Source organism: Epinephelus lanceolatus, chromosome 8 (assembly GCF_041903045.1).
Source record: "Epinephelus lanceolatus isolate andai-2023 chromosome 8, ASM4190304v1, whole genome shotgun sequence".
Classification (NCBI taxonomy): Eukaryota; Metazoa; Chordata; class Actinopteri; order Perciformes; family Serranidae; genus Epinephelus; species Epinephelus lanceolatus.
This window is the reverse complement of record NC_135741.1, coordinates 43488948-43506754: the sequence shown is the minus strand read 5'-3', so window position 1 is coordinate 43506754 and position 17807 is coordinate 43488948. Positions and strand designations below refer to the sequence as shown.

The following is a 17807-nucleotide window of genomic DNA, read 5'->3' as shown; positions in this document are numbered from 1 at the left end:
TCAATAATACACATTTATGAAACAATTTTTTACATAACATTTTTCACATGAAAAACATCTTTAAGGAATAAGCAAAAAGCCTTTTTACTATAGGCTATATGATACATCATAATTCTCTCTCTAATACCTATTTTATAGTGCTGTGAAAACATCAACACATTTCGCCTTCAAACAGCTGTGTTTATTCAAGTTTCTCACAAAAAGCTACATTTTACAAGATTGCATTGAACACATCATGAGAACTTAAAATGTAGCTTTACCTAATGCTAATTTTTACTGAATAGACCTTGAACTTCTCACAGTGTAGCTCAGTGCAACCTCCGTGAGTTGTTTGTTGCGGCCACTGGCAACTTAGAGGTAACTACCTCTCCTGGTGATTTCAACACTGATCTTCCACTCCACAACCACTCCATTCAATAGAGAAGTCGTAGTTGAGCGGGCACCAGAGAGCTTTTGTCGTTTTGACATGATAATGATACAGCGTGTTTCGGGCTTCACGTGATGTGGAATAACTCGCCCATCTCCCCCAGATAGCAGTTCCTGGTGTGCAGACTTCATGTTCATTTTTGCACTACTGACGCAGTGACATGTCACTTTGTGATGTCACCAAGCACACTTAAGTGTAACGAGCAGGGGAGGGGGGCTGGGCAGTGGCAGGAACCCAGAAAAAAGGGCCTTTCTGTTATTTAGTTGGCTTTGCTATGTAGTTATGTTGTTGTGGCCTTATGTTATATTTCAAAATCAGAGGTTGTAATAATATTAGTAAAAATTGTAAAAGATAAAGATTTTGATTTTTTTTCTTCCCCCATTTATGGCACCCCCTATGGATGATGGCACCCTTAGCATTCGCCTGTACTGCCTATGCCAGGGGCCGGTACTGCTCACACAACTCGTGCAGTTCAATCCAAATCACTTTTATCCAGTGGTATGCTACACATGCATTTTTGCTTAAAACTTCTGCCCACTAGTAGCTCACCCTGAATGTGCCTTAGCCTGCACGTGTTTGAAATCTGCTCAGAGTACAAACACACACAAAGTTTGCACTGGCATGTTTAACATCATAACATTTTAGTGAAAATGCATGTGTTTGGTAGCATATGAGTGGATAAATAAGAATTGATACTTTGTGAATGCATGTTTTGATGTAGTTTTGCTTTCATTAAACGAGCACCCCATTACCTTTGGGTCATAAAGAATGTTCTTTTTAATTCTCCATTCGTCATGGAGGCATGAGAGAAAAACAATGAATTCAAGGTAACAAGCAGTGAGTAACTATTACAGAAATTATCATTTTGTGGGTGAAGTATTATTTTTACCCCTCTGCATGACTTTTACCTACCAGCCTCAGAGCATAACCTCAGTAACAGTTGTACCTGTAGTAGTGGCACTATGGTCAGTATTAAGCTCTATAATAACATGACTGGTACGTTGCTAGGAGCAATGGTTGCAGGAGTAGTTGTAATTGTGGTTGCACAGTAGTGTAGCAATATAATTGTCAGTCAGTACAATGAAATGAAATGAAAAGGTAAAGGTCTTAATCTTAGTATATTAATAACTAAATGAACAGTTTGATGAAGAGAAATAGTATTTGCAGTGTGTATGGTGTGTTTCTTTTAGGACTGGCAGGAGCGCTTCATTCATGAGAACTACACCCACATCATGAAAGACAAGCTGATTGAAACCGTGAGTTGCAACACAAGTTAATACATGATGCCCACACTGAAAAAGTAAAAGTAGACAGACATTGTTTTACAAAAGAAAAAACAGAAGTCATTCAGTGTTTCCGATGAATTCTGTCACTGCAGTGGACTGAGGCCACAGACATTTTCAAAAGATCTGAATAGAAAAAAAGATGTATGCAATGGATTTGTATAAATGTGTAATAGACTGTTTCACTGATGCTCTGTTGCTAGGGCAACAGCTTTGGTCCCTGTGCACTTCCTGTCAGTTACTGCATTAACAAACATTCTAGCAGGAAGTACCAAGGGACCATTTAGAATGTTTATGTTGTCAAGTTTGAAATGGTCTATAGTGCAGTTGAATGGAATTTGTGATGTCACTGAGTTATTAAATTGTGCTGTGTCCTCTGTCCCCAGCCTTGTCCTGATGTGTACTGGTTCCCAATTTTCACTGATGTTGCTTGTAACCACCTGGTTGAAGAAATGGAACATCATGGGGAGTGGTCAGGAGGACACAACGTGGTATGATATTTTATGGGTGTATTCTCTTCCCATCTTCCTTGGATTTGTGTCAGTGCTGTGATTCTAAAGATTCTGAATTAATATCTGTCATTGAATACTGTATTTGAGCCCCATGTGGCTCACAGAAAATATGGTAAAAAAAAATATTCATCCTCAGTCATATCTCATCATCGCTCCTTTGTTAGTCAGTAATTGTCATGAATTTTGTAATGACTTGACATCCGCTGCATAACAGAGCCCTAGGTCCTGTGGCAGCTCTAATTTCAATAATGATTGATAATTTCAATTTGTTGATGTTTTTGTTGATGTTTAGGTTTTTATGCCTCTGCGCCAGGGATAGCTGTGGCCGAAGGCATTATGTTTCAGATTGTCCCTCTGTCTGTCCATCCGTCTCATCCGTCCCATCCATTCTGTCCTTGTCAACACGATATCTCAAGAATACCTTAAAGAATACCTTTTTACAGCCTGGACCTTATTTCTGGCAATAAATACGGTTGTTTACTCACCCAGATAAGTTTGGTATCATTTGGAGTCCTTCGGAAGATATTTAGATCCACGAGAGCCACGTACATCCATATAGTGGGAATGATCGGGGCACCGACAATGAGGCTCTAAATAACACATTATCTGCCGCGAAACTCGTTCATTTCACCAGTATGTTTTTATGAATCGCTAGAGTTGCTTGTCATCATCATCCGGGTCATTTATACTGACCTACTAACCTCTGCAAAAAAACAAAAAAAAAAACAGAGGCAATTCGTAAAGACAGTCCTCTTTACCACCGAAATGTTCACCTTTCTGTTTCTCACTTTTTGTCACTGAGCATTATGGAATAACAAATTCACGTTTTGCATAAGAAGTGCCTCTGCTTTTTGTGCAGTGTGCGGGCCGTTCTACACAAGCAATGAGAAGAAACTAAAGAAATGTAAATTCTCATAGTTATTTACTTATCAAGCAAACAAATTCAAGGAAAATAAACAATATATGCATGTGTGTAGGCTACTTACTCAATCGAAAGTTGCCCGTTCAGTCCTGCAGGCTTTGGCTGGGTCTTCCAGTTTACTTTCGGGACACGAAAAAAAGTCTTTACAACAGCACGGTTGATCATAGAAGTGAAATCCTCTGTAGTTGTGAAACAGTCATTTCTGGAGACATCCAGACGTGTATCTCCTGGCCTCAAATCCCACTCGGAGCAACAAAGGCATTCCTCCTCTGTTGGCATAGTAGAACATTGTCCACAAGAACACCTGTAGCAACTCATAATGTAATAATGGCTCATAATGTTATAATGCTTCATAATGTAATAACAGAAATGTAATAAAAGTTCATAATGTAATAATCGGCTCATAATGTAATAAAATCATGAGCGTATAACGTAATAACAGCTTTGTGCATAATGTAATAACTTATTACATTATGAGCCTTACTGGCACCGTTCATAATGTGAAAACAGCTCATAATGTAATAATGGCACATGTTGTGAGAAAAGTGTTGCATTATCATCATTTTTAGGTCAACACTGCACACACTGACAACGAGAGTACACTTAAGGGTAGATGTCTGTGTTTGTGTTTGACTATGATTTGTTTATAGATGGCACAACAGTAACCAACTCAAAAGCCCGCTGGAGAAGAGGGTGGATTAGGGAAGAAGGAGGGGGACTGTAGTTCGTGTAGTTTAAAAGAGCATTTCCTTTCTCAAGAACTCTCAAGAACACCTTGAGGGAATTTCTTTAAATTTGATACAGACGTCCACTTGGACTGTCAAATAAATTGATTAGAATTTTGTGCCCAAAGATCAAAGGTCAAGGTCAGTGTGACCTCACAAAATATGACTTTGGCCATAACTGATGATGACATTTTATATCTCAGAGGTCAGTTTCACTGTAACATCAATATGTTCTGCATAAAACACTTTTCTGGCAATTATTCAATCTCAGGAACAGAAGGGGAAACGATTGGTCAGATACTGAATTGGTGACTCTAATCTTTAAACTGTGCTGATTGTATAAATCTGTGCTGTGGGGGGATGATGGGTGTGAAGCATCCATGTTTTCACAGACATGGATGTAAACTGTAAGAGAAACTTAACTGGTGCATGGAGGTATACAACCATGGGGTGGTAATTCTAGTTTCTAAAGTGATTTATTTTCTTGTTTGTCAGGACACCAGAATCCAAGGTGGCTATGAAAACGTCCCCACAATCGATATCCACATGAATCAAATCAATTTTGAAAAGGAATGGCACAAATTCTTACTGGAATACATTGCACCAGTAACAGAGAAAATGTATCCCGGTTACTACACCAAGGTAAGACTTCTGGACACACATTCTTATGAGATGCGACAAGTCTGAGTTTAAAGGAAATATTCCTTGTCTTATTTTAACAATTAAATCATATCAGATGAATCCCATTGATTAAAAAGATTGTGATGATGTGTGCTGACACTGTCATTTATTTTTGTCTGCAGCTTGTCTGTTTATTTTCAGCACAGACATTAGATAGTCCTAAAACTGTCAATACAAAAGAACACTGATATCCTTCTACTGAGGCATGTAATAAATAAAGGTCTGATGTCAGTAACATAAGCTGACGGTGTTATAAATTAGCCAGGAGACTCCAGTCCTGCTATCTTTAGGAGGGAAGTTTAAACAGACAAGACAGCAACTTTTTGTTTGAGGGAAACCATTAAATGTCCTAGAAACAGCTGATGACACTTGGCATTAAAATACTAGCTAGGTCATAAAAGCTTTAACATTTCCCATTAATATGCAGTTTAATTTTAATAAAAGGCTCTGTGATTTCCTAAAACAGCTGCTTGCTATAGTTTTTAAAGAAAGATTACTCAAACAGGAGGAAGTAATGCATTCATTGGGGACTACTTTCAGCAGCGGATTAATTCACATTTGGTGCTCTAGTGAGTTTTTGTGGCAGCAGGACGGTGTATGTCGGATTGAGCCAGAATAAACTACAGTGTGTGTTGATGGTAATGAAGGAACATGTCACCCAGTAACACATTTTTCATTTACATGTTAAGTCAGGCTATGTTTATAGCTCCACTATATTATTTAATTGGACTACTATCCTTGTCCCAGTATACAAGCACGGGAGGGGAATTCATTTATTGACCCAAGTATTCCTGACTCTGCTACATTAGGTGGTGATATGCCCCCTTTCAGCTTGCTATTTTTGGACCTTTTTCCAGTTCATCTATTGCATAACCAAACAACCAACAAACAAGTTAACTATGCTTAGCTAGTGGCAAACTGGTACCATGGTGGGCAACTTACATCTACATATGCAGTCACATAGGTAAGTATTAGGGCTTGGCGACTATGTGCAATATATCGATATATTTTCAAGCAAGATATAAATTTAGACAGTACCGTTTATATCGATATAGGGTCAAGTTGCGTTACATAACCCATACCAGTGTTCATGTCTCCTCTTTCATACTCACACTCTCACACAGCTCCAGCCCACTCACTTACTCACTCACTCACAAGTTCTCCATCAACACTCAGAGAAAGTGCATCCTCTGTTTAATCTGTCTGTTAATTAGTCTACAGTGCGACATCAGTTTATATGTTGCACATGCTACACTAAATCAGTCTGTGATATGAAAGAAGTTACCGCAGTAACACACCTCCAGTAAAGTGGTCCTTTTCACTCTTAGCCGAGCCAAATCAAGCCATTCTGCACCGATATGCGTTTCCATCATCAACTGTGCCAGAGCGGGTGGCGGTGATGTCTCACCGAATGCAGCCAACACCCAACGACCCTGCTTTTCCCCCTCAAACAAGCCATGTGTGTTGCGAGACTCTCCTCACCTCGGTCTACAGGAGATCAGAGAGAAAGGCATTTTTAAAAGTCTCTGTGTGTTCAGCTCTCAGTACTTTTGTAGCTTCTAACTGAATCTCTGTGGTTTGGAGTTTAGTTTCTCTCCTGTGTCCTGTTTTTACTTTAGATATCTACCTTATTTTACTGTTTCATCTCCACTATCGGCCGTATTAGAAGTTATGTGAAGTTGCTGCCCGAAAACACAAGATTTCCTTATTTTGCTGTTTCACAATAAAAGTTTTTACATAACAAAATAACAGGGGACTTCTATTGTGAAGAATCTATAGGAAATGAAATGTGTTTATCATCGAATTAGAAGAACTTTGCTATCGGCTTCTCGAATTAAGGCAAGTGTAGTAATATGGCAGGGAGGAAGATTAAAATCAGAAACAGTCAGTGAGATGTTGATGAGGAGCAGCAAACAACAGGCTCTTACTGCAGCTCTGCAAACAGCTCACCTCCAACAGGTAAACTTCTTTTACCTGCCCTGCTGTGTGATGGAAAAACACATGCAGTAAAAATAACAGGGGACTTTAGCCATGGATCAGCTTGCAACTGAACATGAAGCCCATTTCGTAGAAAATACCAAGATATGAATTATTGTCCATATTGATTTAGTGAATATAAAAAGAGCAGCCGCGCACATCCAAAAAGTGAAGAAGGTGCTGGACTAAAAGAATTAAACCAAACAAACAAAGAAAAGTCCACACACTTCAGCTCCCTTTTTAGGTCCATTTACTCCATCATCATGGAGTGACGTTTTGGGCCACAGGTGCCCTTCTTCAGACTGTCAGATTTAGTACAATTTCAGACTAACATGTTTACATGTGTTTTAAAAGTCCGGTTTTAGTTGGTCTAACACAATAAATCAATTTTCTCTTTCACGTAAACGTATCTAGTGTGGCTCACTGATGGACAACAATGGAGTTCTATGGCACAGAGGAAGAAGATACTTCAGGCTTCGATAGACCCAATACTTGTTAGTGGATACATTGATTGTTGGTTCAGTAATGGAACCCGTTAGCTATTGGTCTGACAGATAAGCCTCTGGGGGCAACGGCCAATATATTGGGGGTTCTGGTGTAGCCAGCAGATATGCAGGAGAAGACTGCCGCTCATTGTTAAAAGTTTGATTAGAAACTTGAGACAGGTACAGACAACATTTTGGCCAAAATCTATAAACAGATATCTGCATATGAATGCAGGTAAATTAGTAAAAAGCTAATTAAAAGCTAAATCATCCTCAGATGAATGCCGATGGTTTTCGAGATTTCAGATTTCAGCTAATGGGTTCTGCCTCTATTGCTCTCCACATTGACAGTTTGCCGGCAGGCAACCAAACTGCGCTCCAATGTAACTGATCAATACAACTCGGACTACAAACAGAAACCAGAACGTTTGTGATAAATCCTGTCCTGTTGCCTACAGATTCCTCATACATCTGCAGATATCTGTTTATAGAGATTAATGTTGGTTTGACTCTGCACAAGATTTACTGTCAATACGTAAAATATGGAGTATCATCCGACTCATACTTTAAGATAGAAATGTTACCAGCTTTTATGACTTGGCTTACCATGGTGCTGTATTACTTTTTTATAGAGCAAAGCAAAACAGGGCTGCTTTTTTATCAAAACATAATAATTCTTGGCATTTCAGTTAATTTATAAATAACCAGATGAATCAGAAAATGAATCATCAGCAATTTTGATAGTTGATTTATATTCATTTAGGGGAATTAAAAAACATTGTAGGAAGAAATGAGCAGTTTACAGACACTGTTAACATATGATTCATTATGTTCAACATTTTATAGATTAGCTGAAGAATGTGTAAGATAATGTGTAGACTTATTGAAAGTGACTGCAACCACCAGTTGCAGCTCTCTCATGGGTTCCTGTTCTCTGCTGACTAACATGTCTTCTCTCATCAGTGTTCCACTCCCCTGAACTTTGTGGTGAGGTACAAACCTGACGAGCAGCCCCTGCTCGTCCCTCACCACGATGCCTCCACATTCACTATTAACATAGCTCTCAACAGCAAAGGCATTGACTACCAGGTAAATGGGGAGGAGCTGGCAGGTAATAGAAGCTAGGATATGATGATGCAGGTGATCTGCACTTCTCTCTCTGCTTCGCTGCTCCATCTCTGGAAGTGAATGCTGGACCGGGAACCAAGCTGATGCTTTTCTGTTTTCAGCAGGAGCTGCGAGGAGTGGACATGTGTACACACACACTGCCTGTGGCCAGATGACCAGTTTCTCTGCAAATGCTTGCATGACTCATTTCTGTCTGTGTGTTTGCAGGCTCAGTTTGACTTGGCCTTTGTAGTTAGGTATAAACCAGATGAGCAGCCGTCTTTGAGACCACACCATGATGCCTCCACATTCACTATAAACATTGCACTCAACCAAGTGGGCCTTGATTACCAGGTGAGTGCGTTTGGAGGTTGGTAGAAATATATTTTCCAACACGTAGCTCACAGTTACTGCATCCTAAAAGAACAGTTAGTCAGCACAAAATGTTGTCTTACCCAACATATATTCCCAACTGTTCATATAAGCCTGGCAGATGGAGTACGTTAAATCAGAAGTACACTGACTGTGTTGTCAGCTGATACAAACATAGGCAAGATAGGATTCAGTAACTTAGAAAACAATTTGAGACGTTCCTTTTAAAATAGTTGTATTTGAATAAGGAATGAAACAGTTAAAAATTCTCATGACCCACAAAATATAATATATAATATAATATGGAAGACAGCATGCACACTATAATCAGAACAATCAGAATCATAATATAAATTTACTTATATCTAAAAAACAACATGTTTTAAAGGTCTAGTGTGTAGGATATAATGGCATCTAGCAGTGAAGTTGCAGATTGCAACAAACTGAAACTTCTTCGGTATGCCAAGTGTGAAGGAGAATTACGGTGGCCAACATGAAAAGGTGAATGGCTCTAAACTAGAACCAGTGTTTGGTTTGTCTCTTCTGGGTTACTGTAGAAACAACATGGTGGACTCAGTAGAAGATGACACGCTCCACATGCAGATATATTCTAAGGTAACAAAAACACAGGGATTCTTATTTTCAGGTGATGATACACTAAAGAAAACACAGTTATCAATATTATTTCTGCCAATATATTTTTGGCTGGGAATCACCAGAGGATTCAAGATACAATATTATCATGATACTTTTTTAATCAAGGTTTATTTTTCAGTTTTTAAAACAAGCAATACAGTCAATGCAGCAGGCAATGGATTCATAACAACAGCAACATTCAACAGCCCTCCCATTACCTTCCCATCCACTACACAGACCCTCACCACCCTAAACTAAATGAATGAAGAGGAGAAATGATTAACTAAAAGAAAGCTGCTGAGTACTGCATAAAATACATTGCAATTTATTACCTTTTTCAACCGTAAATTATGTCCCCAAAGGTAAACTTTGTCAACATCTGTTTTATTTAATAAGATAAAGTTTTTATGTCTGTTGATTATATTATTCTAGTAGGCTTGCTTAAATGTAATTTGAATGTGTAATATTAATAACTTATATGATAAAAATTAAATACATTACATTGTGTGAAGATACAATATACCCACAAAAAAATATTGTGATACTATGCTGTATTGATTTTTCCCCCACTCCTACCATAAAGCCTTCACACTGGACCTTTTATGAAATTACCACAGTTACTAAGCAGTACATACACAATACTGGGAGAGTTGGAGAAACTATAAATAAATATAAATGTTCACAGGAACATAGAGCAGCCCCAACAACAGTGTAGCACAGAGGTTTGATAGAGCATGGTGCTGAAATCATAATCATATCATTGAAAATGGAATGCCATCATATTTCTGGCATGTACATCTACATCCCTGGTGTTTCAAACTTTCCATTTGTGTCATTTCTCTGTTTGTGAGTCTGTCTTCTTTGCATGACACATGAAGCTGAAGCTAGCTGTTTTTATTGTTGCATCCATGTTGTTTCCCTGCATCTTCAATAAAGTGGACGAAATAATCAGCTATCAGTCCACAGTGGTATTGGTTTATGCTACATGGATTTAAACTGAGAAGAAACAGCTGCTAAATACAGGTTCTGTCATTTGTAAAGCTGTTGTGATAATATATGTCATGCATAGGGAGTCCCACAGAAGGCTTTTGAGGATTGAACCTAACAGTTTTGAATATTTACATTTTTTAAGTATGGTATATTGGATTAGTCATAGTCATTATTCTAACAACAACACCAGTGGTTTTGCTTGTAAAAGACCATTAACTAGAAATCACACACCCTAAATTCTCAAATAAAAGTTGGTATTAATGACATGGCAGAATATATAAGACAAATTAAATTCAGTACAATGTCCATTTCTACAGCACGAAGTCTGTTAGTAGAAGAGAGGTATGTTATAGTCACCACTCTGCTGAAAACACTGTCTTTTTAACTGAAATAAGGTTTAATTTACTCATTATTTGTAGTTGCTTCCACTTTGCCAATTTTTTTTTTCAATCACTGATAAGCTACAGTTGATGAAAGTCAACACTTTTTTTTTTTTAAAGATTATTTTTTGGCCATTTTGCCTTTAATGGACAGGACAGGTAAGTGTGAAAGGGGGAGAGAGAGAGGGGGGGGTGACATGCAGCAAAGGGCCACAGGCTGGATTTGAACCCGGGCCACTGCGGCAACAGCCTTGTACATGGGGCACCTGCTCTACCACTAAGCCACCGATGCCCCTAAAGTCAACAATTTTCACATTAAAACCCACAAGAAAAAGGAGAGGTTATAGCAATCGAGCAGCTTGGAGATTAATCATGTGAAATATCGAAGCAGGAAGTGGAGAGTTTCACTGACAGCAGCTTGACAGTGATCAGAAAAAATCTTCAAACAAGAGGAGATTGGAATCAACCTCCAGGGATAAAAAATGAAGCCAACAAAGTGGAAGTGCCAAAAACTGCAGTTTCCCTTATGGCCAATTGAGGCTGGTTCCAAGAGTTAGTCACTTCCCATAGATCCCCACCTTAAAATGCCCAACTTTACAGCAGAAATAAACATGTTTACAAGCTGGTTAAAAAAAAAAAAAGGTTTTGGTCTCTATAGCTAATTTCCCAACTCATGACAACTGTGCGGATAATACATTTTTATATAACTCATCTGTTTATATTTTATTAAGGCTTTAAGTTAAGTGTCATTTGGGGCGTGGATGCTTTTAGTGAAAGGCTGTCTGTGAGGTTTCGCCATAGTTCATGAGTCAGATCCACACCTCACTCTGCCAAAGCTCCACCCTCTTGCCCAAATATGGTCACCCCTGGCTCCCAAAAATCCAAGCTAGCGACTGCCAAATGCCACACATTCTTACTCCCAACTCTGCAAATAGCAACACTTGTTCAGTGGCATGTCATGTCAAACTATGATGCTCTCGGTACCCTCCTGCATCAGTTTTAGATGTTTAGGAATGACGTGTTAATTTTGTTACCTGTATCGTTTCTTTTTAAAATAAACTTTAGTTTTTACAGGAAATGTTGAGTTTCTGCCAGTTGAATGCATAGTCTTTTTCAAAACATTTAGAACGCAGGTAAAAAAAAGTTTGTTTTTAAGTTGACATCCTTAGGTTTAAGCAGCAAAAGCACGTGGTTAGGTTTGGAAAAAAAAATCACTTTGGCTGAAATAAAAATTCTGTTACTAACGTAATATAAGGTAATATAACGCATTACAACGTAATACAACTTTATTGATTTTTGGTTTCACACAGGACATGAGCATCAGTCTCCAGGGTGAAAGACTTTGTTTCCTCGCGTATTCAGTTGCACCTCTCCTTAGCGGCTAAAGAACCACATAACCACAAACAGCCACAGTATAGCACCAGGGGACCGACTTTAGTTCTTTAAAATTATATACTATCAAAATCTTAAGTTTTAGATAAGTTGACGCAGAATGACCCTCGAGCATATACAGGGTAAGTAGCCAGATAGTGCGAAATACCTGCCTGGTTTCTCCCTGTCCCTCTTCTATTGTAATAATATAGATAATAAATATGCAAAGCAAAATTTATAATAGGATTAAGAATAGTAGTGGTGACATAGCTGTGGGAATTGATCACAAAGTCACTTTTCAATTCAATTCAATTTTATTTATAAAGCCCAATATCACAAATCACAATTTGCCTCACAGGGCTTTACAGCATACGACATCCCTCTGTCCTTAAGACCCTCACAGCGGATAAGGAAAAACTCCCCCAAAAAAAACCCTTTAACGGGGAAAAAAAACGGTAGAAACCTCAGGAAGAGCAACTGAGGAGGGATCCCTCTTCCAGGACGGACAGACGTGCAATAGATGTCGTACAGAACAGATCAGCATAATAAATTAACAGTAATCCATATGACACAATGAGACAGAGAGAGAGAGAGAGAGAGAGAGAGAGAGAGAGAGAGAGAGAGAGATGCAGGTAATGACAGTAGCTTACAACAACATTAATGAAAGTAATAATATTATAGTTATAGTTCTGACTACTGTAGTACAATATGTTGAAAGTATGTATTAATATCTGACAGTATACTTGTGTGACAATAGTCATATGTGTATAATAACAGTAGAAGTATGACTAATGACTAATGATGGCAGCAGCAGCAGGAGGCAGGACCACGGCAGCAGCACAACCACACACGTCACACTGTCCAGGCACCGCTGCGGTATGAGTTAATCTGAGAGACAGTGGAGCACAAAGGCTCCGGAGAAGAAGCCGAGTTAGTGACATCCAGAATGGCCGAGTTAGCAAGATGCAGTAATAGGATGAGAGAGAGAGAGAGAGAGAGAGAGAGAGAGAGAGGGAGCCCGGTGTATTATAGGGGGTCCTCCGGCAGACTAGGCCTAAGTCAGCCTAACTAGGGGCTGGTACAGGGCAAGCCTGAGCCAGCCCTAACTATAAGCTTTATCAAAGAGGAAAGTCTTAAGTCTAGTCTTAAATGTGGAGACGGTGTCTGCCTCCCGGACCGTAACAGGGAGATGATTCCACAGGAGAGGAGCCTGATAGCTGAAGGCTCTGGCTCCTGATCTGCTTTTGGAGACTTTAGGGACCACGAGTAACCCTGCGTTCTCAGAGCGCAGTGTTCTGGTGGGATAATATGGCACTATGAGCTCTCTAAGATATGACGGAGCTTGACCATTTAGAGCTTTATAAGTTAACAGTAGGATTTTAAATTCAATTCTGGATTTTACAGGGAGCCAGTGCAGAGAAGCTAAAACAGGAGAAATATGATCTTGTTTCTTAGTTCCTGTTAGTACACATGCTGCTGCATTCTGAATTAGCTGGAGAGTTTTTAAGGACTTACTAGAGCTACCTGATAATAGAGAGACTTTTATGCTATAGATATTGTTTCTCAGCCAGTTATAATCTCTCCTCACCTGTGAAGACCCTGCATGATCATCCTTGCTGGCCTCTGGTCCACTGTCTCCTCCCTGACCCTGCTCTTTCTATTGTGGCAATAAAGATTAAAACAATATGTGCAAAGCAATAGTGAGCACAAGTTCTGCACAGAAATTAAGGAGTGGGTTTATTCCTAGCATGAAATTAGCTAGCAAGCGATTTAATATAGGTAGCAATTAGTGTTCTTGTTAACTCGTTTAACTTGATATATTGGCATCTATTAATTAGTCATCATTTAGCTAAAATTATCTACATGCAGCAGCATTTCTCAACTTACATGGTTTGTTTGGAAGAAACTGCAAAGTTTTTTGCTTCTTGCTGGCTGGTTTGCTGAACATAGTTAACACAGCAGCACTGCCCAGCAGCACACATCTGTGCAATTGATTCAGATCACAACATGGCAGCATATGTATGCTGCCTGGCGCCACCTACTCATGGTGCTTAAAAACGAAAAGTGCGGGGGACAGAGGGCACAGATACGTGAAGTGCGCGTATCTGTCCGCGTCCGCTACGCCCATGCTTTTGTGCATCCGTTTCAGACGAGAATGGACCACTAAGCATTGATATTTAACAAGTTGTATATAGTATAATATGAGTATAATGTATCTCTGTTGTACTGAAATCAGTGTTGTGGAAATGGACCTAATCCTGAATGTCTCAACAGGTAAACAAGGAGGAAGTGCAGGAGAAATGAGACATAAAGGTCTTCCCATAAGCCTGCTTCAAATACAGTAAATGGTAGAGAATTTAGCATTATTGCTGAAAAGCACACAATAAACGTCAAGGCAGCTGATTTCAGTCTACTATGAAAATCTAATTGCACTGATGTGTAATAAAGTTGCGAGCGAGTACCAATTTCTTGGGGATGCATTCAGTGACACAACAATCTTAGTTCCAACAGGGGGGAAAGCATGTTAGTGACAGTTAGTGACAGTTTTATAGGAAAAGTGAATTTGAGTCATTTCTACAGATGGATGAGCTGCAGATGGGTGACAAATGATAGTAAACTTCAACATACAGTGTTAGTGTTGGTGGGGAGACTTGTTCCACAGCAGCTTCAGTGCTGCTTGCCATAGATTCCCCAGGTGTGTGGAGGAATGAACATTCTTCCAAAACAAAAAAATCCTCCTTGGTTTTGATGGAGGTGGTGGAGAGTGCTGTCTAATATGTGGCTTCAAAATCAATCTAACATAGATCAGTTGAGGCTGTAACTTTGAAAGTCACAGAATATGTATGATTCACATCATTTTCATCCTCATCAAAGTACTCAGTGAGCCATGGAGACCTGAGTAGAAGTCTCTGCATTCATTATGTTTCTTCATTTATTCAGGTGTTTCTTTCCATGTGTCACCCATCTGTATCTCAGACAATTAGGAGTTGATTCTTGCAAAAATGAACTGAAACCAACAGCTGCCTTGAAGACATTAAATTAACATAATGCTCTGGAAAATGGTCAGTAATGTAAATTACACTATAGACTTATCCAAGAAATCATTTTAACATATCATAGGAGGAAATGAACAGGTGATACCAGTAACATTTACAACAGCTCTGCTGTGTTCAGGCGTCCCAGTAAACATGACAGTATCACTGTGAGCCCACGTAAACAGTACCAGAACTCTGAAACTTAAGCAGCTAAATGAAATTACCATAAAACATCAATTAATAGACCCGGGCTATTATTTGCTTCAATCACTGAACTCAACAGGTCTATATTTGGGACAGGCGTCTATATGGGACAGACCTTTAATTCCTTATACGCATAACTGTTGCTCAGCAAAGATGAGAAATACAATCACATTGTTGATGTGAACCAGTATAGACATTAGTTGTACAAAAATTAGGCTTCAAATAACATATCAATTACAAATCTAACTTACAGGGTAATCGAGGAATGGACACATATTCTGATTTTTGTGATATGTGTGTGTGTGTGAGTGTGTAGCCACATATTTTCACAAACAATGGCTAGTAAAAAGGACAGGCCGTTTAATTGGGAGTAGGCTTTTTATTGAAGTTTTATGAAAAGCCATTAGTCATTTGCTTATATTTCTTTATCTGGGGCTCCAGCCCTGAATGTTTTCTTAAAAGCCCAGAATCTTTTAGGTTTTGTGTCATTCAGACAACAATAAATGCCCATGCTGTTTATCTTACCATGCTTTTCTAATATAATTGAATAAATGTTCCTCTGTTGGGTAAATATTCATATATAGAATAATAATATAATATATAGTATTGACAAGCCACATGCATTTGGCATTGTTGAGGATCCTTGATTTACAGTTAGAGCAGCCTAGATTATTTTGGCGTGGATTTAAAAGTAGCAGATTTGTCAGCTAAAGCCAGGCTCAGACTTCAGGAGGTTTTGGCCAATTTTTAGTTTTACAGATCCAGTCTTAAACCTTTCAACCCAAATTCATTAGGGCCGATCATTTCAATTATGTTTGATATTCAGGATTTAAAATCTGGATGGTAACGGTAATGATTAAGTCAGTACAGAGCGACTGATGGTGTTGCCAAGAAACAGTAAACAATATAGCCAGGGACTGTTGACATTACATTTTGTTAAGATCCTGCATTGGAAAAAATGGTTTCTGACAAGTTAACTTGGTTGTGAACTTGGTTGTCCAAAGTTTTAAAATTATTTTAACTTGGCTAAAACAAGCAAAACCACCACATGGTCCTTTAGATGTCAGCTGATAATTTATGTTGTGTTGTGACTGCAGGGTGGTGGATGCAGATTTCTCCGCTACAACTGCTCCATTCAGGCTCCTCGCAAAGGCTGGGCCCTCATGCACCCAGGCCGCCTCACCCACTACCACGAAGGCCTGCCAACCACCTCCGGTGTTCGATACATCGCAGTCTCCTTTGTGGATCCCTGAAATTCCAAAGATGGCACACATCACCACCTTGTCAAGACCAAACAGGACACACACTGGCCGCATCCTTCAGCATCACAACTGCTCTTTAGCTTCTGATGTTAGTTTTAATGTCCAGAATGATATTGTTTCTGCCTTGCTTAAATAAGTATACACAATTTATAACTCTGATCACCTGATTATCAGGAGAATATCAGTGCTGTTTGATGAACCATAAAACACAGATGCATAACAGAACAAGAACATATAATGAACATGTTATCACCAGGTTAGAGAACTGGTGCAAAAGTAACACTTCATTCACGTCTCCACAGATGAGATCTTTTCACACAGTGTTTATGACCAACACATGTCATCTGTCAAACACAGTTTTCTTTTCAGAATTTGATAGCATTATAGCTATAACTCAAACAAAAGCAGACCTTAGCAAAGTTTTACGAATGTAGTCAAGGCCCCAGGGCCCAGGACCTCCAGTGCTTTGAAAGGCTGAAGTTAACTTGTTGGTTCATCGTATCGTGACTGATTTTATGAATGTGCATCACTTCATCACAGCATCAACTGAAATGATAAGGCAGTGGTTATTACATCCTGTGTATCATAATTCATGAGTTCAGTTGATATTGTGTTCACATGGTACATGGTAAAATCCAGATATATCTCACTATCGCACTAGCATTACACTGATCTGACATGAGGCAAACCTGGGGACAAGCAGTGTTTACAGGATAAGAGTTTGTCTGGGTTCACACACTTGACACACCGACATCATCACGTTTTGTCCTTATTCTCTGATAAAATGGATGTGTTACTTTAGTCAAAGTTCTAAACTAAGTTGTGGAAAAATGTTGGCACATGCCTTTGTGTCTAAAGAAAGTCTTTAGTCTTCCCTGTAGTAAATATGTTGGAACACAAATTGTTCACTTGGATCTGTTTCCTCTATGCAACAGTGTTCAGGCCATCAAGCTTCACTACAGATGTATATTTTAGAATTCAGAGATTTAAGGGAAAATTAAATTTAGTTTTCACTTATCGTGATGATAAGATATGTCACCACATTTTTAACGGATAGCCATTGTAAACTGGGAATGTGCAGGGCAACAGGTAAAGGCAGCGACTGCATTATGGGAATTGTAGGATCCAGTGATTTAGGTCCATAATATTAAGTTTAACTTAACTTAGTTTTAACTATAACTATGAAATGAAAGGATGTTTTGCTGCCTCTCACAGCAGCCGTAGACTGAGAAAATAATTATTTAATTCACCGGGACAACTCCCGGCAACTTTAAGGTGGAATATTTACTTGTAATGTTACTCAATGCATGAGGTGACCACTTGAATTCATCAACACACCTTTAATTTCAATATGATAACTTTGACCATTCCATAAGTTTTTATTCTCTCTCTTGGATGACAAACACTTTTAGTTCCTGTGGACTGTGGCTGTGACTGT

At 38.9% G+C, this 17807-nt stretch overlaps 1 protein-coding gene across 2 annotated transcripts in view; it reads left to right on the top strand.

Moving 5' to 3' along the window:
- The window catches only part of plod1a (procollagen-lysine, 2-oxoglutarate 5-dioxygenase 1a), a 76947-nt gene extending 59677 nt beyond the window's left edge, over positions 1-17270 (top strand). The window contains exons 15-19 of one of the 2 annotated variants that reach the window (XM_033630057.2): positions 1618-1683; positions 2097-2201; positions 4365-4511; positions 8348-8473; positions 16205-17270. In XM_033630057.2, the coding sequence (XP_033485948.1) occupies positions 1618-1683; positions 2097-2201; positions 4365-4511; positions 8348-8473; positions 16205-16360 (600 nt within the window). In that variant the 3' untranslated portion in view covers positions 16361-17270. Of the gene's footprint in view, positions 1-1617; positions 1684-2096; positions 2202-4364; positions 4512-7975; positions 8102-8347; positions 8474-16204 lie in introns of both variants that reach the window. The other variant, XM_078170340.1, reaches the window with a different exon arrangement.
- The last annotated feature ends 537 nt before the right edge of the window (positions 17271-17807 follow it).